This window comes from Lutra lutra, chromosome 1 (assembly GCF_902655055.1).
Source record: "Lutra lutra chromosome 1, mLutLut1.2, whole genome shotgun sequence".
Taxonomy (NCBI): domain Eukaryota; kingdom Metazoa; phylum Chordata; class Mammalia; order Carnivora; family Mustelidae; genus Lutra; species Lutra lutra.
In genome coordinates, this window is record NC_062278.1 from 213344704 (window position 1) to 213368258 (window position 23555).

Sequence of the window (23555 nt, forward strand, 5' to 3'; positions counted from 1 at the left end):
ATAAAATATTTAATATCTTGATATGGTGGTGTAGACATATATAAAATTCACCAATGTGTGCACCAGGATTTATGAACTTTTACACAAGTTATATTTGTTAGATTTTTTTAAAGATTTTGAGAGAGAAAGCATAAGCAGGGGGAGGGAGGGGCAGAGAAAGAAGAGGCAGACTCCCCACTGAGCAGGGAGCCTCTCACATGGGCATGATTCCAGGACCCAAAGATCATCACCTGAGCCAGAGGCAGATCCTTGACCAACTGAGCCACCCCAGCACCCCTAGAATTTTAAAACACAAAAACAGGGGCTTCTGGGTGGCTCAGTTAGTTAAACATCTGACTCTTGATTTCAGCTCAGGCCAAGATCTCAGGGTTTTGAGAGCAAGCCCAGCATCAGGCTCCACACTGGGTAAGAAGTGTGCTTAAGACTCTCTCTCTCTCTCTTTCTCCTTTTGTCCCTCCCTCTTCCTCTCTCCCTCTCTCCAAAAGAAAAAAAGAAAGAAAAAAGAAAAAAAAGAAAAAGAAAAACCAACAACACAAAAAAACAGACTGTAAGAACAGGTATAAAGGAAGAAAAGTCCCCCAGGGTAAGGCACTGTGCACAGCCTCTGGATTTTGGAGTCAGACTCCATCACTTACCACCTGTATGACCTTAGTTAACTCACCTTGAGCTTGTCCTCAGTTTCCCCATCTATAAACTGGGGATAATAATAGTATCTACCTCAAAGTATCATTGTTAATATCTACTATCTGTTAACAGTAAGCTCCAAACAATGACTTGCTGTTATGAAAATGAATGGTTGAATATTCATCACTAGGGAGAAAGATGGTCACTAGAAGAATAAAAGGAACAATTTGCTGGAAACATTAAGTATCAAAAATCTCATTTAATTTGCTTCAAAATATATAAATTTAAAAACTGACAGAATTACAAGATTCACTAATCATGGTGGGAGAGCTTAACATAGCTGCCTCAGTTCACAGATCAAAGACGGATATGGACTGAATGTTGTGAGCCCCTCCCCCCATTCATATTCTGAAGCTTAATTCCCACTCTGTGATGGTATTAGGAGGTGGGATTTCGGGAGGTGATTAGGTTATAGGGGTGGAACCCTCATGAATGGGATTAGCACCCTTCTGCAAGATATCCCACAGAGCTCCTCTGCTCTTTCTGCCATGTGAGGACGGGCAAGAAGATGGCAGTCTATGAACCATGAAGCAGGCCTCACAAGAAAGCAAATCTGTCGGCATCTTGATCTTGGATTCCAGCCTCCAGAACTATGAGAAAAAAGTTCTGTTATTTATAAGTCACCCGATCAATGGTATTTTTGTTATGCAGCCCAGACTAAGATATTGACCAGTATGTATAAATGTGTAGAATATTTTGAAACACAAATAGTATACTCAGGCTAGTGGATGTATGTAGAATACAATATGTTGATTTCCATTACCCATGAAGCATATATGAAAACTAACCCTCTACTAAGTGCATCAGTGAGATACTTCATTAGGCCATAATAAACCCATCCCTACCCTCCCCAACCCATCCCCAAAATAGCAATGTCATGTGCCAGTAAGAAGTGCATTTTTTTTCACATCACAAGATGTCCAGAAAAATGGGCCAGGACAGTCACACAAAGACACCAACTAGGGAAACAGGTTGGTGTGACTTCTGGCCACACTCTCTTTAGCCTGTAGCTTTTACCCTCATGGTCATGGGATGGCTCCTCTAGTGCCAGACATCATGTCTGTTTGTACAAAGGGCAAGACGTGAAGGGATCTAGATAAATATTCCTTTACAACATCCTTCCCAGGTATCACACTCAATAACTTCCCATACTTAGAAAGGCCAGGACTGCGGGGCAGGCGGCAGGGGGGGTGAGGGGGGGCTCCTCTAGCTGCAAGGACCAAGAGATAGAGGTTTTTTAATAGTGCACATTACCAATCTGAACAAAAAAACGTAAGTCCTTTTGTAAGGAGGAAGGGGCAATTTTGACAGGCAACTAACAGGATACGCCACACCAAAAACAAAACAGATACCTAACGTTCAATAACATAAACACCACATTCTCTGCTCACAATAAATTAAATTAGAAACCAACAAAAATTTGTAAAAAAAAAAAAAAAAAAAAAAAAAAAAAACCACCCACCCATATACATGCAGGAACTTTCCAGAAGCACAGAAATGTTCTATATCTTAAATGGCATATTGGTTACATATACATATGTATGCACTTGTCAGAGTCCTCCAACTATACACTTAAGATCTATGAATTTCACTATAAGTAATTATACCTCTATAAAAATACACTCATGTCCTGTTGTTTTAAAATCTAATTATAAATAACTCACAGGCCAAAGAATAAGTGATAATAGAAACTAAGACAATATTCGGATTTCAACCAAAATGAAAATATGTATCAAAACATGTGATGTAGCTAAAACAAGTACTACAACAGATGATTATAGCCTGGAACACATATATTTTTAAAACTTGGAAGTCACTCAGCAAGGGGCCCACTATACGGATGGGACACCGATAAAGGCAGGCCACCATTCCTAATGTTCTCTCTCCCAGCATGAATTCTTTTATGCACAGTAAGTGAAGAGCTGTGCCTGAAGGCTTTCTCACACTGATTGCATTCATAGGGTTTCCCTGCAGTGTGAGTCCTCACGTGCACAATAAGGTGTGAAGACTGACCAAAGGCTCGCCCACATTCCTGACAGGCATAGGGCTTCTTGCCAGTGTGCGTCCTTGCATGTTTCCTGAGGGATGAAGGTTCACTGAAGGCTCGCCCACATTCCTGACACACATAGGGCTTCTCTCCCGTGTGAGTTCGCATGTGACTCTTGAGCGTTGAGAGGCGACTCAAGACCTGCCCACAAGTAGCGCACTCATACAGTTTCTCCCCAGTGTGTATCCTTTTGTGGACGTTCAGATGAGTGCTCGTCCGGAAGGGCTTCCCACACTGGTTACACGCATACGGCTTCTCCCTGGTGTGAGTGCGCAGGTGTGTCTTCAGCGACGAGTGCTCCCTGAAGGCCTTCCCGCACTGACTGCACCCAAAGGGCTTCTCTCCTGTATGAGTCCTCACGTGGCTCCTCAGAGAGGATGGCTGATTAAACGCTTTCCCACAGTCCTTACATTCGTAGGGCTTCTCGCCCGTGTGGTTTCGCTGGTGCAGAATTAGGTTAAAGTTCCTAGTGAAGGTTTTCCCACATTGAGCACATTCGAAAGGCTTCTCTCCGGTGTGAGTCCTCAGGTGGCGCCGCAGATTTGAGGAATACTTGAAGGCTTGCCGACACTCCTGACATTCAAAGCACTTCTCCGCGGTATGAGTCTTCTCATGCCTGATCAGGTCGGAGCTGTATCTGAAGGATTTCTCACATTTGCTACACACGTAGGTTTTGTCCCCACGATGGATTTTGTCTGGCACAATTAGGTGAGCGGGCTGGAAGAAGGATTTTCCACCCTCATGGCATTCACAGGGGTCACCTCCAGCGTGAATTCTCTGGTACTGAAAAAGCGGTTTGATGCCGTGAAAGGGTTCCCCAAGTTCACTGTAATTATAGAGTTTTTCTCCAGTCTGAGGTTGCTCCTGTCAATTGAGGAAAATAGGAAGACCAAAGGCTCTATTACATTCATAGGAAAAAGGCATTTCTGGTGCTAAAGCTTTTACCACTTTAGTGTGTCTGCACCATTTCTCCCAAGTCCCTTCAAGCGGATGCTCTGCCACAGAGAGCTGTCATTTTCATTATATTCAGGAGGCATCTTAGATGCAGTTTGGCCGAGTTAGAGGCAAATTAAGTTTTAAACACTTGATGTCTATTCACATTTATAAACATGGCTGCTATGGAAACTCTGGGAAACACATGCCTTGATCAACATGGAGGGTTTTCCCCAACTCATGACATTCATAGACTCTCTCCCAAGAATCTGCTTTCCCCTGCGTGAACACCACTCACCTTGAATCTCTCTCTCTCTCCTCTCTCTCAATCTTTCCCTCTCTGGCCTCTTGTGCTGCTTTTCTAATCTACAGCAACCCCAGACTTGTCCTTCAACAGAGGACTAAGAAAAACCCTTGGGCACCTTACCCTTTTCGTGCCAGTAGATGGAATCTCTGCAAAAATATCTGGGTGAGAAACTGAATCTTGGGGTTGATGCTGAGGTTCTGGAATGAATAAGGATAGAAAAATTAAGTACATAGGGAAGGAAACTGTGGGACCAAGGCAACCATAAAAGTAAGCAGAAAACATGCAGATTTTATTTTTTAAATACTGATTCTAGAGGCACCTGGGTAGCTCAGTCAGTTAAGTATCTGATTGTTGATTTTGGCTCAGGTCATGATCTCAGGGTCATGAGATCAAGCCTCACATCAGGCTCCTCGCTCAGTGGGAAGTCTGCTTGAGCTTCTCTCTCTTCCTCTCCCTCTGTGCCTCCTCCCACTCGTGTGCACACTCTCTCTCTCACAAATAAATCATCTCTTTCTTAAAAAATTAAATATAAATACTGATTCTAAGTATGGGAGAAAATTGTAAAGAGGAGGAATGTATCAAAGAGTAAAGGAAATTTTAAGGTATTTGACTATGTAAGGAGTCACGTAACCATAGAAACAAGGAATGGAGATGGTAGATAAGTTACTAAGAAAGAGTTCTAGGAAGATTGAGACTGAAATGGAGAGAAAGTATTAGCAAGAACACACAGGTGGGGAGGCACTGGACAAAGCATACACATGCTATATACATATAAAACACACATATGATAAACTATACACATGGACATGATAAATGTGAAGAGGAGGCAGGATAGATCGTTCTATGAAACCAGAGTAGAGCATTATGGATAAAAAGGAAGGAGGCAGAATCTAGTAAAGCGGCTCTGTCAAGGGCAATGGAAGCATTTCCCTTACTGACCATTTCCAAACCTAACACTCATCTCGTGATCAGAGCTGGTGCTCCCTGATCTGCCTGCTGCTCACCTGGACGGGTTCCTGGGAAGGTTCTTCTCTCAGGGGCCCACAGCTCTTCTCCTGGCTCCGAAAGAGAAAGCATGCTGGGTTTGCCTAGCTGATCTCCTGCTCCTGTGGAAAGGTGCAGGGTGTTAGCAGACCAGGCCTGCCATTAACCAGGGTTGATATTCTGAAGTCTCTAGGGGCACTGGAGACGGGAAGAGCAAAATGAGCCCGCCTACATTCTCACGGGCATGGCAGAGCTCTTTCACTAAGGAACCAAAGTACAAGCCCCCTCACTGGGTCCCAAAGAACAGTGGGATTCTCTAGTCCCCAAAACCCAGGGCCTCACTCAGAGAGACACTTGAAAAGCCCAGAAACTTTTAACCATGGAGAAACAGAGAGCAGCAGAGAGACCTTCATTCCCACAGGAAACCCCTGGACAGTAAGCACCATGACAGCAGGATTTATCTGTTTTTTCACCTCTTGATTTCCCAAACCAGCACATCTCTGGGGATGCATAGGTGTCGCAGGAGTGTGTACATGAAGCAAAGACCCGGCCCTTACCCACGGAGGCCAAGTTCCTATAGTTCTCCAGCATCACATCTCTGTACAGGCTTCTCTGGGCAGAGTCTAGAAACATCCACTCCTCTGGGGTGAACAACACAGCCACATCAGCAAAGGTGACGGGTTCCTGAAACACACATCCCAGCTCAGCCAGGGGCCACCTCACCAGAACCAGGAGTTCTGAGGTCTCAGAATCTGCCCTTTGGCTCAGACCCCAGAACCAAAACTCTCCTCCTTCTACTTGTTCCTCCCTGCAGGACAGCGTCCAGACATGTGGCATCAAAGGACTGAGCCATTGGCAACTAGCCAGGAAACCATGGCAGTTTTATTCCCTTCCAGCTCCAATGTCCAGCAGACCTGAGCATGTTGTAGGCAAGAGAGAAGTATTTGGTAAATGACAATTGTTTGCCCCCAGAGACTGTGAAAACTAAGAGGCAAGGACAGCAGACATCCTTGCTGTTTTCCCTCCTGATGCTCAGCAGAATGAGGTATCCACAGCTAGGGAAGGTCTGAATGAAGCTGTGAGACCACTGCCTGGGTTGTCCCACACCTCCCCTCCACACACACACCCATTACAGGAGGTCCAGTGCCTAGAAGCCTGGAGACCAGACCTGTGGGGTGAAGAAGATCCAGGCCAAGGGAAGAGGATAAAGGCCCAAGCAAGAAAGAAGAGCAACATGGATTTCTTACTTACCTGCAGACAGGTGATCAGTACCCCCGGCGCCCCGGCTTCCTCCTCTGTGCTCTCCTTCTGGAGCCAGGCGGGGTCCTGGGCAAGCAGAGCTACATCTCGGAGAGGAGGGAAGCCAAGAGGCCCCGTGAGCACACCCACAGTTCCGAAGGCTACCCACCCCGATGTGAGTGACCACATGTACACACATATATGCACACACTCACATATAAGAGACGCACACATGCACTTATATGCACTCACGTTTATGCACCCGTGCACACTCACACATACACATGTATGCTGTCATGTAAACATGCAGAAACATGTACACACAAAACATACATACACATGCACATACACTTACAGAGAACAGGCACACACACACACACACACACACACACATTTTTTTCCATTCCAAATTGCTGGAGTCACAGTCTCAATTTACCAACAGACTCTGGAGTTTCTGGGGCAACCCCCAACGCCCCTTGATTCAACCCTGGGTCAGCATTCTTCCCTAGCTGCTCGGCACCTTCCTCTGCACCACTATGCGGGGCCAGTAGAGCCCCAGGACTTAATCATAAGTAGGCGACAGAGAAGCTGCCAGCACCCCAAGTCTGCCTGTGGGAAGGCAGCATCTCCCCTTCCTGCCTTCAAACCAACCACACCCCTCCATCCCCACAGGGCCTCCTAGCTCGGCCTATTATAGACAAGCAAGTGACCTCCCCACACACACCATCCGTTGTCTCCCTGCACCTTCACCTCACCTGTGACAGGACACTCCCCCTTAGAAATTAATCCTGACTTAAAAAATAATGTATATCATACAAATAAATACAATAAATTACAGATGATTAAAAAAAGAAAACCTGGGCGCCTGGGTGGCTCAGTGGGTTAAAGCCTCTGCCTTCAGCTCAGGTCATGATCTCAGGGTCCTGGGATCGAGGCCCACATCGGGCTCTCTGCTCGGTAGGGAGCCTGTTTCCCCCTCTCTCTCTCTCTCTGCCTCTCTGCCTACTTGTGATCTGTCTGTCAAATAAATAAATAAATTAAAAAATCTTTAAAAAAAAAAAAAGAAAACCTGAACCATGTCCAATCTCTGACCCATGTATTCCCCTCCTGGGGCTGCTATAACAAAGTGGGCAAACTGAGAGGCTTAACGCCACAGATACATATTCTTTCTTGGTTCTGGAGGCCAGAAGTCCAAGACCAAGTTGTCAGCCAAGTGCCACTCTGAGGCTCTGCGTAGAATCCCTCCTTGCCTCTTCCTGGCTTCTGGCGGTGGCTGTCCAGAATCCTGGGTGCTCCCTGGCCTGCAGCTGTATCCCTCCAATCTCTGCATCTGTCATCACATGGCTGTCCTCTCCCCGTGTGTCCCTGTCTCCCCCTGGCATGTTTCTCCCTCTATCTTTTTTTTCTTTTTTAAGATTTTATTTATTTATTTATTTATTTGAGAGAGAGAGCACAGGGAGGAGGGGCAGAGGGAGAGGGAGAAGCAAGCTCCCCGATGACCAGGAAGCCTGAGGCTGTACTTGATCCCAGGACCCTGGGATCACAACCTGAGCCAAAGGCAGATGCATGTTTCTCTTCTTAAAAGGACACCAGTCACACTGGATGAGAGGCCCCCATCCCAACCTCACCTTAACTCAATAGCAGCTGCAGACACTTATTTCCAAGTGTGGTCCCAGTCACAGGCACAGGCACCAGTGGTTAATTAGGATTTCAATATACCCTTTTGGGAGGCCACAATTTAAGCCAAAACACTCTGCTTTTCCCTCTACATACTTACTATTTTTGTTCCCCACTGTGGGCAACCAACTCACCATCCATTTCCTCACCTCCCACTCACTCACAATCACCACCACTCCAAGGACAGGCACCTCACTCAGACCACCAGTGACCCCCGCCCACCCCTGGTGGGTATTCAGTCAATGTGTGTGGTGATCTAGTCCCTCCACCCTGAAGTGACTACCGCTCGAGCTTCCTTATACTCCTGTACAAGACCCTCCTCCATCCCTCACCCTTCTCACTTCCCTCAGCCTCTGCCTTGGCAGGTTCACCCACTCTGGGCATCAGTTCCCACCCAGCCTGACCGGGCCCAAACCCCTGGCTGACTCTCTCCCCTGAACTCCAGACACACCTGCACACCATCAGCTCATGTCCCCACTCATCTCTCTGGGGAATTCCCCTTACACCCACAGTGAGATGGGGGGAAGGGCTGCTGCCATCACAGAGGACTGCTACCAGGCCTTGAACTTGCCCTGCTGGGTTTCGAGATTGCTTGGGACCCATAACCCCTTTTTTCCTCTCCCTTTGGGAGAGGAAGCATGTACCTTGTGTGTGTCCCACCAATGTCTTTTGGAAACAGAGGACTTTTTTTCTCATTTCACAGGTTCACAGGTAAAGAGGAATTTTGCACATGGTAGAGCCCACACCCCAAGTCTTCCCATGCCTGATTTAGATAATTCATACGGACTTGGGGACTTCTTGAGTTCATGAGATTTGGGACTTAGTGTTGATGCTGGAATGGGTAATAACTCCGGGGTTGTCAAGATTGTCTGACTGTATTTTGCATATGGGGAGGACATGAATTTGAGGGGAGAGGGACCAGAGGGCAGACCATTATTGGTTGAATTGTGTCCCTCCAAAATTATAAAGTTGTAACCCCCCACTACCTCAAAATGTGAACTTATTTGGAAACAGGGTCTTTGCAGATGTGATTGGCTAAGATGAAGTCAGAGTGGAGAGGAGTGGGCCCCAAACCCAATATGACTGGTGTCCTAAGAAGAGGAGAAAAGACAGAAGCAGGGACACGTGAGGGGAGAGGGCCACGTGATGACGCAGGCAAAGACCAGAGTGATGTAGCTACAAGCCGAGAACACCAGGGATTGCCGGGAAGGGGCCTCCCCACAGGCTTCAAAGGAAGCACGGCCCTGCCAACACCCTGACTGGAAACTTGTGGCCTCCAGAAATGTGAGATATGAATTTCTGTTGTCTCATGCCCCCCACCACCAAAAATGTGCTCAACACCTTATTCTCAAAGGCTGTTCTCCTTCCAGTGTCCCTGATCTTAGGAAGAACATCCCTGCCTCAGATGGGAAATCTCACCCCTGACACTCCAAAGACCCCAACAATTAATCAAAAACAAACAAAAAAAAAAACCTCAGTGATGGTTATCTCGACAGGGAGCACTCATCTCCCCCGACCCCCACCCACCCCACTCCCTTTCCTCCTGCCCCTATCCCCACCATGGCTGATGCCATATCAGGCCTTTCTTTTTTGAATCCACTGAAAGGTCACTCCCTCAAAGTGCCTCCCCTCCCCAGTGTCCTTCTTTCCTCTAGAAGGACCCTCCCCCTTTCCTCACAGCCTCTATCTATCTGTAACCACATGGTTTTTGGCTTCCCTAGGTACGTATTTTCTGCCACCCTCATGGGATTGGAAGCTTTGGAAGAACAAGCCTGGGTTCCCTTTCCTTTTACACCCCCTCCCCACACCGTGCTTGGCACATGAATGCTCTGGATTGTCTGGCAAAGGAAAGCATACAGGACTCGGCAAATTATCTCAACTCAACCTCCTGCGTGTGTCTTACCCAATTCCCCACAGTGTAGACAAGAATTAACACAACAGGACTGACTGCTGGCCCTTGGGAACATGGATCTACAGAGGGCTCCCCCACCCTAACTGGTAAGAGGGGCTCACTCTGCTTAAACTGTTTCTACAAACACTGCTTTGTGCTGAATGCCTGGTTCCCTTCCAGGAGTCCGGCACCTGCCAACAGGAGCCAGGTTCATGCTGGGCAGAGGGTGCCAACACGACCAGCCCCGAGTGAAAAACCTGGGCACCGAGTCTCTACTGAGCTTCCCTGGTAGACATTACCTCACATGTGTTGTCACAGCTTGTTGCTGGGGGTATTAAGCATGTCCTGTGTGACTCCACTGGCAGAGGCTTCCAGAAGCTCGTTCCTGGACTCCCCCAGACTTCAGTTAAGACTCCAGTTCTGTGCCCCTTCACTGTGATAAACCACCACCATGAGTACGACTGTGGGCCAAGGGGGGAGTCCTAGCAAATGGCCACAACCAGGAGTGGTCTCCGGGAACCCGCCACACCCACTCCACACTCACCACTGGTCTAGGCCACTACCACCCCATTCCTCATGGCCTCCACCCACCGCTTGGATCCTCCCGGAGGCCCTGCCACCTCCCAGGTGCTGGAGAGTTCTGCTAAAACCGCAGATGCATGGCACCTCTGACCCAAACACATCCCTGGCTCCTGGCAGCCTGAGCACATGGCCGGGATCTCCTCCCATGCTTCCAGGCCCTGAATGATACAGAGCCCAACCTTCTCCAGTCAGCTCACACCACTCTCCCCTTCCCTCTGCTCCCTTCACAAGTATCTCGGTCAGCTCTGCTGTATAACAAAATCCCAGAGACAGGGCTGCTTAAAGAGTAGGAATTTACTTCCTCACAGTTCTGGAGGCTGGCAGTCTGAAAGCAGGAAGCCAACGTGGTTGGGCTAGTGAGAGCAGTTTTCCTAGAGAGAGCTCTGGTGTCTCTCCTTCTTATAAGGACACCTGTTCTATGGTATTGGGGCTCCATCCTTATGACCTCATACAACCTTAACCACTTTCTTAAAGGCTCAGTCTCCATCCAATATGGTCACATGGGAGGTTAGGACTTCAGCATATGATCTTGGGGTACAGGGAGGTAGGGACCAGCCACAGCTTCTGGAGACATTTTCAGCTGTCATGACTAGGGGCTGTTATGGGCTTGTGTCCCTTTAAAAACTCATAGGATGAAGTCCTAATGAATACCCAGTGCCTCAGAATATGAGCATCTTTGGACATGAGATCTCTAAAGAGGTCATTATTAAAATGAGGTCAGATGGGTGGGCCCTAATCCAATATGACTGGTGTCCTTGTAAGAAAACAAAATCTGAACACGGACACATACACAAAATGAAAACACAAGAAGACAACCACCTACAAGCCAAGGAGAGATGCCTGAACAGGTCACAGCCCTGAGAAAAACCAACCCTGCCAATCCCTTGATCTTAGACTTCTGGCCTCCAGAACTATGAGAAAACCAGTTTTGTGGTTGAGCCACGCAGTCTGTGGTACTTTGTTAGGATAGCGTCCCCTGGCGGACCAAGACAAGAGACGCTCCAGGCGTCTGGTGGGTGGAGGTCCGGGACACCGCTAAACACCCTACCCAGCACAGACCTGCCCCTCCACAGACAAGGATCTGGTCCCAAGGTTCAGTAGTGCTGCAGTGAGAACCCATGGTCTCACTTCCAATTTCCAGAAACTTCCCTCTGCCCGCAAGATGGGGCACGCTTCTATTGTATTCTGGTCTTCGTTGAAAAATCTGACCACCCAGGAAGGGGCCAATGTTTTGAGACTGTATCCCAGTGCCCACCTCACCACAGGTGAGCCAACTATGAAGAGTACTTCAAGAGTGCAGTACCCTAAGTACTTCAAGAGTACTTCAAGGCAAAGCCTTGCCCAGAAAGCTTACCAAAAATACACAGAAGAGTAATACATTACATAATCTAAGAATTACTTCCTGTTGGTGATATAAGAGATTCCAAATGCAAGACTGGATGATACTGTTCAGAAACAAAGTTTATTATTCTCACTAGAAGGCAAGATGGAAGGAAACAAATGCCCTGCAATTATAGCTAAAAGGGGTTATTTGTCCTCTGGAATTAATTTTTCCCCCCACTTCTCAGGACATGTGGTTTGTTTTAACCTCATTCTTTATAAACTCAGTTAAAACATATCCATTTAAATTCTTTATAAGCGCAGTTAAAACACGCCACTTACAGTAAATTCAACTGTCATTTTCAGCATCAACATAACTGTGGAGACTTTAACCTTACCCAAAAAGAGGCGTGGACTTGGCCACAGGTGAAGGGAGTCTGCTCCTTCTTAACAGAAAGACCAAAGACCAAAACAAAAAACCCAAAAAGATTCCCAGCCCACAATCCTAAGAAAGCACATTTCCCCTTGAATGCATAAAGAATGGTGACGTGACTTTACTATGTATTCTTTCCTTCTGGTGCAGGGAAATGCCTGTGGTCGGAGGAAAGGAAGGGGGGGATATAAGTTCCCAGACCCCCAGGCCACCAATTCCACCTGGCTCTCACTCACCAGAATCCCCGGCCATCCCCAGCTCAGGGACACCCAGTGCAGGCACCGGCATGGCCACCCTCTGAATCTGCACGGCCGCCTTCAGCCCCTAGACAGTGACAGGGACAGATCAGAGTCACACAGTCAATGGAGTCTGCTCGCAGCTCTTCACCCTGACTGAATTTGCAACGTAGACCCTGCTCAGGACAACACACTGATAAAACTGAGACACACCCAATGTAGTTTGTCCAGATTAATCTGGGTACAAAACTAATCACTGTGATAGAATTTCAACCTCAAAATGAGATGGAGAGGGGACCCGGGCTGGGGAGGCAACCTCTGAGAAGCCTCCGGGAGCGGGGGAAACACTGGAGCAAAGAGGGGTGCAGATGGCCAGCAGGCTGAGGGGTAGTGGGGGGAGGTGGACCCCCACACATGACGCACGGTCAGTAAGTTATTCCCAGAAGGAAGCCCTGTGGTGGGAGAAAGGGTCTGAACTCCCCTCCACTGGTGGATGCTCCCTCAAGGAAGGTGTCTGACCGGACCTGCATTTCTAAGGGATGTCCCTAGCCTCTGTATCCAGGGTGGGGCCCAGCAGAAATGGGAGCCTGTAGGGAGCAGTTCTAGGGGTCCTTGAGAACTATCAGTGGCTCTGGGGAGGGTGGTGGCACTGGGGACAGCAGGAGCAGTCAGAGATAAGTTATATCTTGGGGGGGAAGCTCAAAGAACTTGGTGGTGGGGGCAGGTCCCTCAGTGTGGGTGATAGGCAGAAATGCTGAACCGTAGGCCTTCCTGGCTGGGGCTGGGCCCTCACAGCAAACATCCTCCCAGGTTTACTGTACATCCAGAAGACCAAGGTGACACCCAGAAAGGCAGACAGTCCTCTGGAATCAAAGGTGTCCCCCTGTCTCCAATTGTGGGCCTAATCTGCATCCTCAGGTCCAGCCCAGCCCCCAGGAGAAGGCACAGAGGGGACTGAGCAGGACAGAGGTGGCAATGAAGCTGCTCTGGGCCTGAGGGACCCTCAGTTTTGGGGTAGTGCCATCAGAAGGCAGACATGCAGGTCGGGCAGCTTCAGGCCTGGTGACTCCCCTACTGCACTGCGGGCACCAGCCACCGAGGGTCTCAAGGACTGAACACGCCACAGATGCAGAGGTGAACCCGGCCCTTTCTGGTTCTGGGGGTTCAGCGAGGGGCTTAGGCCACAGGCCCTCAGAGGCACTGCAAAGTGTTTCGCTGAAGAAAGGCTAAAAGCCCTAGGTTCTGAATATAAATGTTGTTCTGTGTTTTCTTAGAGTCTGTGTTTGTCTATTTAGCAGGCATCCATCACAGGACCAAACTCTCGCCCAGAGCTGTTTACATCTGCCCGGCCATCCACAGCCCATCCTCTGAACCCTGTCCTTATCCAACGCTCACGTAAGCCAATATCCCCCCTGCCCTGAAGCAGCGTGGAGGGGACACGGCCTGGGGGCAGAAGATGGGGGGGCGGCTGGGAGAGTAGAAGGGCTGAGCCTGGAGACTGCTTCCTCAGCCTGTTTCGGGGTTTTTCTGGGAGCAGTCTCCAGCCCTCTATGTGCCTGCCCTCCCCTGGCCTAGCTGGCCTTGAGGAGGAGGCCACAAGGCCTTATTCTCACGTGACAGGGAGGCCTCAGAGCTGCCATGGGGCCTCAGTCATTGCGACGAGGCCCGACGATGCCGGGAAGGGCCAGCTGAACCACCAGCACCTTCAACCACCTGGCAGGTGGTAGGATTCCCAGCCAGCAGACCCCGGCCGCTAGGACAGCAATCTCTGCAATTACACCTGGATTTGACTCCCAGCTCCAAATGTGGCTGTACCACTTACGGGCTGTGTGTCTTCATGGATGAACCACTCAGTTTCTCCACATGCGTGTCCGGGTGAACCTCCTCTGCCTGTTCAAAACATTCTGTGACGGCTTGTTTCCTGAGGCTCAGATGCAGCAGAGCCCCCTCCTCTCCCACACTCAGTGCTCACTGCTGAGCTGGGAGTGGAACTCTGTGGAAGGTGCTGGAATCCCATACTGAGGGGAAAGAGCCCACAGAAACTGGAGAGGACAGCTGTGCCTTGTGAGTTCTCCTCCCTCACAGGGTCCATCTGCTAATCAGGACACAGGGACGGAGAGGGCCTGGAGTGCCTGCATTCGCGCCTTCACAAACAAGCATTAATTGAGGGCTCTGTAATGACACACAGAATGCTCTGCATGGGGTTACGGCAATGAGCCTGTCAGATGAGGCCCCTGCAGCTCCAATGAGGTATTTTCAGACCTCAGGGCCTCCAAAGCAACAAGCCCTTTCCCAAGCAGCTACTGGAGGACAATCTCCACCTAAACAAAAATGTGGACAAACGGTGAGGAAGACATGGAGAGTGAGGAGTGTCTCAGCTGCCCTGGGGTCTGATGAGAGCCATGCAGGGGTGAGGGCTTCAGCTACCTTGTAGCCCACACCAGGATGTGCGGGGTTAAGGTTCTGCATGCTCAGAGCAAAGCAATGAAGCAGGTCTCTACCATTCAGGCCCTGCCACCCCATCCACAAGGCTGGCATCTCTGACACCCTGAGACGGACACCATCCATGACAGGGGTGAAGGGGGACAGACTGGGGGAGCCCAGAGATCTCACTGGCTCTGGGACAAACAGGCCCAGCCTGGCAGTGAAACTGGGCTCTGTATGTCGCCCTATCCAAACCCTAACCCTCATCTTGGAAATCCCCAAGAACTGGAACCTAAACCTTGGAAATTCCTACAGTAAGGGGAGCGGGAACTCAGTGCCAAGGTGGGGGTAGCAGGGCTCAGTCTGTTCCCTTGTGCGCTGGAACACGCCACCTGGCTCTGAAGGCTCTGCCACGCTGTGACAAGGGTTCATTTCAGGTGCAGGATCTCGACTTCTCTCCTCAGTGGGGAGGGGTATGCAACAGCTCTCCCACGTCCCTTATAGTCAGGGCGACCCTCTCTCCCATGGTTCTCTCATCAGGTCTAGGTTAGAGTTCCTCCTGAAGCCATTCTGGATGTGGCTGAATCATCTCTCCAGGCCCAGTTTGCTCCTAGCGAGGGGTGAGTGACGACAACAACCCCACCAACACCCGCAAAGTGCCCTGGGCTGCTCTCCTCCCCGTCAAGGCAGGTTTCTAGCACTTTCAGAAGTACACCTTGCTTAGACAGGTTGAGGGCTCAAGGACGTTGCGGGCTTTCTCCCATTCATGATTTCCATAGGGCTTCTCCAAAACACAGGAGTTTCCCATGACTGTTGAGGAGTAAACCATACTGCACACAATCAATGTCTGACTCACACTGATGGCAATATTTACTCGGGATTCAAAGAGAAAAGGTCTTGAGTGACAACAGGGTTTGCCCAAATTCATGAGTCGTGGCCACTCCCTTCAGACCATGTGGGCATGTCCTTGAAAATGCCCCCAAATGTCTTCTTGGCTCTGGTGTGCATTTCCAACTCACAAATTCCTCAATTTCTCCCAAGACAGGGAACAAGGATAATCCCCCATGAATCTTACCATTTGCATATCCTGGCACGAATTTTCCTCCAAAATATCCTGCACAGGAGTCAATGCTTTGGATTTAAGTTGAGACGCCCAGTCTAAAATGAATTAGAAAAAAAAAAGAAAAAATTAAGGTCTTTCAGAAAGAGTGGTACAAAATTGACCAAAATAAATATTTAAGTATTTATTTATTGTTTTTAAAATATTGTTTTTTAAATATTGACCCTAAACTTGGCCTGGTACCAAAAGGGAAGAAGGCATCAGGGAGCAAAGGGAGACACTGAAGAGTACAGCTGTGTGTGGAATGTGACAGTGACAGGAGCAGGGTGTGGGGATGAGAAACTCTGTCCTCCTGGGACTGAGACAGATGTCACCAGAAGGACAGCCTTATCAGAGAAACAAGTAAGAGGCAATTAGGCCATATACACAGAAATGTTCCCCTCCACGAGGAATAAGACAGCAAGTGTGGGTATGATGTGGAGCCATCGGAACCCTCGGCCACCAGCAGTGGGAACGTAAAATGGTGTGTGCACCTGAGAAAGCACTTTGATGGTTCCCCAAAAAGCTCAGTAAACGACCCAGCAACTCCACTCCTAAGTATCAACCCAAGAGAACTGAAAACACACCCACATAAAATCTGGTACACGAATGTTCACAGCACTATTCACAAGAACCAAAAAGTAGAAGCAAACCCAATGTCCGTCCACAGGCAAATGGACAAACAAAACGTGGTGTACCCACACAAGGAACACGACTCAGCCCTAAAAAGGAACAAAGCTCCGACACACACTACAATGTGGGTGAAACTTGACAACATCACACTAACGAAAGAAGACAGACACCAAAGGCCACATGTTCTACGACTCTCTTTATACAAAATGCCCAGAAAAGGCAAATCCATGCACACAGAAAGCAGATGGGAGGAGAGGAGAGACTGGTGAAGACAGCACAGCTCTGTGAATATACTGAAAACCAGTGACTTATACATTCTGAAAGGGTGGATTCTATGGTATGTGAACATCTCAGTTAAAAAAAAGAGAGACATTTGAACAGATCATTTCTGAGACCAAAGAGAAGTAGGAAAAGGCTAGCAGAAGAGAAAGACTACCATAGGAACTCACTTGAGAAACCTCACCCCAAAGAGTCTCATTTCCCCTTGCGATAAAGGGCCTCTGAAATGCTCTCAGACTGACCCTTCCCAGCACACCACCCCCTCCACCCAGTGGGCACCCCACACACACACACCCACACCCGTGGGACCCTAAGCTCTTCCTCCGGCCCCACCCGGGAGCCCAGACTGGGTTTGCATGGTGGAATCCCCACTGCTGGATAAAAATACACATGCTGAGGGAAGTAGGGAGGGTTCCCAGTGGGCTTGCCACTTCTGCATGGGCTTCAGCTCCTGGCACTGAGCCAGTGCCAGGGGTAGCAAAGTGATCACACCCAATTTCCAATGAACTCAGAAGCTCTTCCACAAGGGCCCACACCGCACCACAAACACCCTCTCCTGTGCCCCTCAGGGATGAAGCCCTGAAACCCAAGGCCAAGTTCGGTGAGACCCATGCATTTGGAAGAATACAGATGGAGCTGTTTTCCTGCGGAAGCCCACTCATCTTCCTAGGGCATGCAGCTGGCCCTTAAAAGGCATTAGACACCTGCATGGGAGAAGGACCAGCCTGATGCTAGCCTTACCCCTGGGGGCCAGGGTCCCACACTTGTCCAGGATCACGTATCGGCACAGGTTCCTCCATGCCCCGTCCAACAACGCCCACTCCTGGATGAGCCCCGCCGCCACATCCTCGAAGGTGACTGACTCCTAAAACAACACACATATATTCTAGCTCAGCAAGGACCACCTGAGGGACAACTGGTTATCACTGGGGAAGGGAGCACATTCAGCACATTCAGCTCTGCCACAGCAGAGCTCAGCAAACCTGACCTGCCTCCTGTTTCTATAAATAAAGTTTTATTGGCACACAGCCATGCTCATTTCTTTGCCCATCTCTAGGGCTGGTGGTGTGCTGTATCAACAGCTGGGACAGCGACAGGGATCAGATGGCCAACTGAGCAGACAGCATTTCCTTTCTTTTAATAGTTGGACAAATCTGAGAGTGTAAGCTTTGGCTCTCTTTGTCACTTCACACTACCAGTGACTGCCAGCGCCTAATTATGGGCTCTGGAGAGTTTTCCCTACACTATTTAGGGCATCAAAAGTCTGGCATTGATCACTTAATTTTCATGAAACCCCTAGATCCCCTCCCAAGACTAAAGTGTTTTGTAATCTTTTATGTCTGGGAAAATAGGGCTTCCACTGCATCCTAGAAACTTAACGGTCTTTTAATTTCAGAATCCTATAGTAGAGCATGGTCTGACAGAGCACTCTGTGGTGACGGGAATGTTCTATGTCTGTGATTTCCAAAAAGACAGCCACCAGCACGTGTAGCTGTTGAGCACTTGAGAAATGTGGCTCAGGCAACTAAGAAATTGGGTTTTTAATTTTACTGAATTTTAATTAATTTAAATTTATACAGATACGTGTGTTTTGGGAGGCCTCACGAGGGATGGTCTGGGTGTGGAACTCTGCTTCTGCCAAGTTTAAATGAGCCCCCCTCTGCAGTCAGACTCCGAAATTAGGCAGAGCCCCGGGGTCACTGTGGGGACCCTCCTCCCAAGCCAGTTCCATAAGGTTGGGCACTGAAAGAGACCATCAGATCATGCTCTCCTCCCCCAACCATTCCAACTCCTCCAGTCCCCTCACCATGACACCAGCGCCAGGATTTAAGGTCTCATTAGGCATCCTCCCTGCAATAAAAGAGACCAAGGTAAAAAAAAAAAAAAAGGTGGGGGGGTGGGGAGGTGAGGGTGGAAGCAGATCCCCGCACAGGGGTTTGGCTCAGGTCATTCTACTTCTGTGGGCCTCCCGCAAGGCAGCCCAGTGAAAACCCTAACATGGAATCTTTCCCAATAAGCAACATACTGGGCCCAGAGCCACCTGCCAGACTACACCCCCCGATCATTTCTAGTGGTTCCTCTCATCTAATAAAAGGATTATTTCCCCTCTTATATTCTCTAAAAATACCTCTCTCCAATAGCCTCGACTTTTCCTCCACTGCCTCTTATCAAGTTGTGATTTTTAATTTATTTGTTGAGGTGATTTTGCCTCTCCAACTATAATGTACATTCCCAAAGTAGACCTGTGTCCACATTTTTCAGGACTCCTAATCCTGCCACTAGCACAGCGCTTGATGCGTACTAAGTACCTTATATATCAGGGGCTGGCAAACTTTTTCTTTAAAAGGCCAGAGAGTTAATATCTTGGGATTTGTGGGCCAAACAGCCTCTAAGCCAACAATTTAACTGTGGTTGTAGCACAAAAACAGCCACAGACAACACGTAAACAAATGTGTCCCAATAAAACAGTTTTTATGGAAACCAGCAATGGGTCAGATTTGGCACAGTTTGCCAAACCCTGCTCTGTAACATATAACAGAGAATACATCAACCAAGTTCTCTCAACTGCACCTCCTGTATGGCCTCTCAAACACACCAACTTTGCCAATTCTGCAATCATCATTAGGCCCCAAATACCAGCATGAGACCTGAATTGACTCTAGCTCATATATGGACTCTCCAGACACCCCATTTATGGCCAACTCAATTTCAATTCCCAGTACTAACATATACGAACTCTCAAATTCTTGTCCATCCTAAACTCCACACTCAACCCAGCATAGTGTTTTGTCTAAATCACAAACACTCTGTCACTCTCCTACTTAAAACTAATTCAGTGGCGGGGCACCTACGTGCTCAGTCGGTTAAGCATCCGACTCTGGATCTCAGTTCAGGTCCTGATCTCAGGGTTGTGAGTTCAACCCCTGCGTTGGGCTTCACCCTGGGCGTGGAGCCTACATACATACATAAAAATTTTTAAAAACTGAAGGTTTCCCAATGGCCTCAGAACAAGGTCCAAAGTTTACCCGGGCATTCAGGGCCCTGCCTGCCTCTCCAACCTGGCTCATCCATTCCACACTTTGTTTTCTATACTTTAGCTGTCCCTCTTCTCTCAACTCCTGGAACACATCAGGCCTTGTCCTGCCTGAGAGGCTGCGAATCTGGAATGTTCTCTCAAATCTCCTCCATACTCCTAGTCCACAGCCCAACCCCTTGTCTAGCTATATGCAGCTCATTTGGGAGATTCAAACATTTGTCCCTTGTAAGGGGTTTTTCCTGACCTCCTCTCCAAGTTCTCCTGTTCCATGTTTCCATATCACCCTGGTCATGATTAATTTAAGGCAGAATAAAACCTCCACAGAGGCAAGTATGGTATCTGTTTCAATCACATTGTTTCCCCCTGTACAAGGCCCAGTTCACAGAGGGCGTCCCCAATGGAAATGTGCCAAACAATCAACACTCCCCAAGAGTAATTCAGTATTACCAGCCCGAGGCACGCACCTGCACAGACACAGACACTAATGTAACACCACAAAATCAAATACAAAAATGATTTAAAATGCCTCTTCATGGGCGCCTGAGTGGCTCAGTGGGTTAAGCCTCTGCCTTCAGCTCAGGTCATGATCCCAGGGTCCTGGGATCGAGCCCCACATCGGGCTCTCTGCTCAGGGGGGAGCCTGCTTCCCCCTCTCTCTGCCTCTCTGCCTACTTATGATCTCTCTCTCTCTGTCAGATAGATAAATAAAATCTTAAAAAAAAAAAAATGCCTCTTCATGCAGCATAAATCAACACTAGTTTTCAGATGTCTTTAAGAAAGACAATGTTAAGTCTTTCTAAAAAGGCAAGGCAGAACTTGTGCTCTTTTTAACAATAAATACCTTACTTGAAATCTAAGGTCTACTTTTCTTCCAGAATTAATTTTTTTCCTCATTTCTCAAACATTAGTTTTAACCCTATTATTTTATTTTTTTTTTAAAGATTTTATTTATTTATTTATTTGACAGAGAGATCACAAGTAGGCAGAGAGGCAGGCAGAGAGAGAGGAAGGGAAGCAGGCTCCCCGCTGTGCAGAGAGCCCGATGCGGGGCTCGATCCCAGGACCCTGGGATCATGACCTGAGCCGAAGGCAGCGGCTTAACCCACTGAGCCACCCAGGCACCCCTAACCCTATTATTTTAAAAAAAGATGGGGCGCCTGGGTGGCTCAGTGGGTTAAGCCACTGCCTTCGGCTCGGGTCATGATCTCAGGGTCCTGGGATCGAGCCCCGCATCGGGCTCTCTGCTCAGCAGGGAGCCTGCTTCCTCCTCTCTCTCTGCCTGCCTCTCTGCCTGCTTGTGATCTCTGTCTGTCAAATAAATAAATGAATAAAATCTTTTAAAAAAAAATTAAAAAATAAAATAAAATAAAAAAAGACACTTCATTTATGGCCAACTCAATTTCAATTCCCAGCACTAACAAAGCAATGTCATTTTTTTTCCCGGAGTCCCATATGTTTTCTAAGCCTCACGGTGATTCACTCACAGGCTTGGGATAACCAGGGCGGAAACGGCCCTGAAAAGAACTGAATAATCTTCCTTTTCCTTGATGGTAAGACTTTTGAGGTAACTGGGAAATAGCTTTTCTTAAGATACCCTCATCTCGGGCGCCTGGGTGGCTCAGTGGGTTGAGCCTCTGCCTTCTGCTTGAGTCATGATCTCAGGGTCCAGGAGTTGAGTCCCCATCCGGCTCTCTGTCTGGCGGGGAGCCTGCTTCCTCCTGCCTCTCTGCCTACTTGTGATCTCTCTCTGTCAAATAAATAAATAAAATCTTTAAAAAAAAAAAATACCTCATCTCACAGTGAAAAACACTGGTGCTCACAAATTAAAAGCTCTTTTAAATGAAAGAAAGGAATAAAGAGAAAGGAAAGTAAGAATCAAACAAAATCTAAGTTAACAGGCCCTAAGCTAAGGAACTACAAATTGTCAGTCACTAAAAAACAAACAACAAACCTCTTTTCATCTAACTCATCCCTTGATAGAGGATGCATTCCATTTTTTAAATTCACTTGAGCAGTCACTCAAACCAGAAGGCCCATGCAGACTCAGGACCTAACCTTCCAGCTGCAGGGCTAGATAACACGAAACGTCCTATGACATACAACGTGAATTACTAATAAACAGCTCCATGCGTAAGGGAGGTATGGTAGGGTCCTACAAATCCGGGAGGAAGGGTGAAGGCTGGGCCGGCTGGTGGCACCACATTCCTGAGCTTCGGGACCTGGACTCTACTACGCGATTTCCCTACCGATGGATGAGCGACCGTCCTATCTGCCCAGACAGGGGCACCTGAGGGCAGCGGGCCGGGCCGGGGATAAGGGGTAAGGGCTGCAAAGCCGAGCATTGCTGGCCCCATCCCGCCCTGGGATGCCACCGCGGGGAGGAGGCGCCGCCGCACCGGCTGCTTTCCGGGGCCATGCGGCCCCTCCCCCCACCCGCAAGGCCCTCCCCGCCTTCCCGATGGGCCGGGCCGCACCTGCAGTTGGCCCGGAGACACTCCCACCGCAGCACGCCGCGAAGCCTGCACTCCCGCCGCCTTCCGCTGCCACAGCGCACTTCCGCTTCCGGCCTGGGGGCGGGGGGGGGGGGGGGGTCGCCGGCAGCGGAAGTGGCCGGGGTTGGGACCAGAGGAGCTTCAGGCAGAGTGACAGAAATGTTGATCCCCTTCTTCATCCAGCCTCGCAGAGTAAATCCTAGTTTCCTTCCCCGCAGGGAGAAGTCAGGCTCTGGGATAGGGTCGGACTGGACCTGCAGAGGGACGGGTAGAGGTGGGGCCTATGTCAGACGGACGAGGCTGGGGGCGCGGCTTAGCCTGATGGGCAGGGGGACTGGGCGGGGACTGGGCGGGGACTGGGCGGGTCCCGGGCTTGGTGGGCTAGGATAGGGGTGGTATTTCGCTGGCAAATTGGGATGCTCTGTTTAACTTACCCTCGCCCGCCCCCTCTTTGATCCTTTGATTCAGCCCATACCCCTACCAAAACATGTCCATGGGTAAGATTTATTTTTCAATCTTTCTAGTTTATTCTAAAAATATAATTATGTATTTTGTATCTTCTACAACTCATTTTCTCACCAAAAATAAGATGTGAAAAAATGTTCAAGAAAATAGAAAATCTGACTTTTTGAAAACTAGGCGCTGTCGCTTGGTTTTGGCTCAGGTCACTCAGGTCACGAGCTCATGAGTCATGGGATCCAGCCTCCGGCGCCCTCCTCTGGTGGGGCTCTGCAATCAGCTTGGAGGCTCCTTGAAAGATTCTCTCCCTCTGTCCCTCCCCCAACTCGCCCTCGAGGGCTCTCTTGCAAATAAATTAATTAATAAATAAATCTTTTTTTTTATAAAAACTAGTGTGTTTGGTATATAGTATAGATAATACATACGCATAGGAGTTCAAACGCAGGGGAACCCAACCCATCACTAAATCTTCGCAGAAATAGCCACTGTAACCAGTTCCCGATATTCTTTATATATCAAGCACATGTGTGTATTATTTCTTTTAATAAATACTGCTACAGCATAGGTTGATTGCTACCTGCTAAATGCTAGGATTACAAAGTGACTTCCTGCCAGTATGTTCCACGTGGAGAATTGGAGGAGAGCTATGGAGAGAGAAAGTTGAGGTTGATCCATTCCAGTAAAACTAATTCAACACATTGTAGGATGTGCTTTGTTAACAGAATTTAAAAAAAAAAAAACTATTAAGGAGATATGGAGGAGAAATCAAGAAATTTGGTGTGGTTGAAAGTGGTTCTTG

General features: G+C 48.5%; 1 protein-coding gene across 8 annotated transcripts; it reads right to left on the reverse strand.

Moving 5' to 3' along the window:
* Positions 1 to 512: 512 nt before the first annotated feature.
* Positions 513 to 22569, reverse strand: ZNF333 (zinc finger protein 333). 8 transcript variants are annotated; one of them, XM_047700095.1, is made up of 10 exons: positions 22280 to 22569; positions 18576 to 18619; positions 17510 to 17633; positions 15833 to 15915; positions 12334 to 12421; positions 6207 to 6301; positions 5513 to 5639; positions 4976 to 5077; positions 4092 to 4168; positions 513 to 3595 (listed from the first exon to the last, which is right to left on the reverse strand). In XM_047700095.1, the coding sequence occupies exons 2-10, from the start codon at positions 18612 to 18614 to the stop codon at positions 2498 to 2500; spliced, it is 1833 nt and encodes a 610-aa protein (XP_047556051.1). In that variant the 5' UTR covers positions 18615 to 18619; positions 22280 to 22569; the 3' UTR covers positions 513 to 2497. The 8 variants fall into 8 exon arrangements, with proteins under 8 accessions (XP_047556051.1, XP_047556032.1, XP_047556023.1 ...); XM_047700076.1 differs by lacking the exon at positions 22280 to 22569 and adding an exon at positions 22093 to 22261 and having other exon boundaries at positions 6207 to 6295; XM_047700067.1 differs by lacking the exon at positions 22280 to 22569 and adding an exon at positions 22093 to 22261.
* Positions 22570 to 23555: the final 986 nt, after the last annotated feature.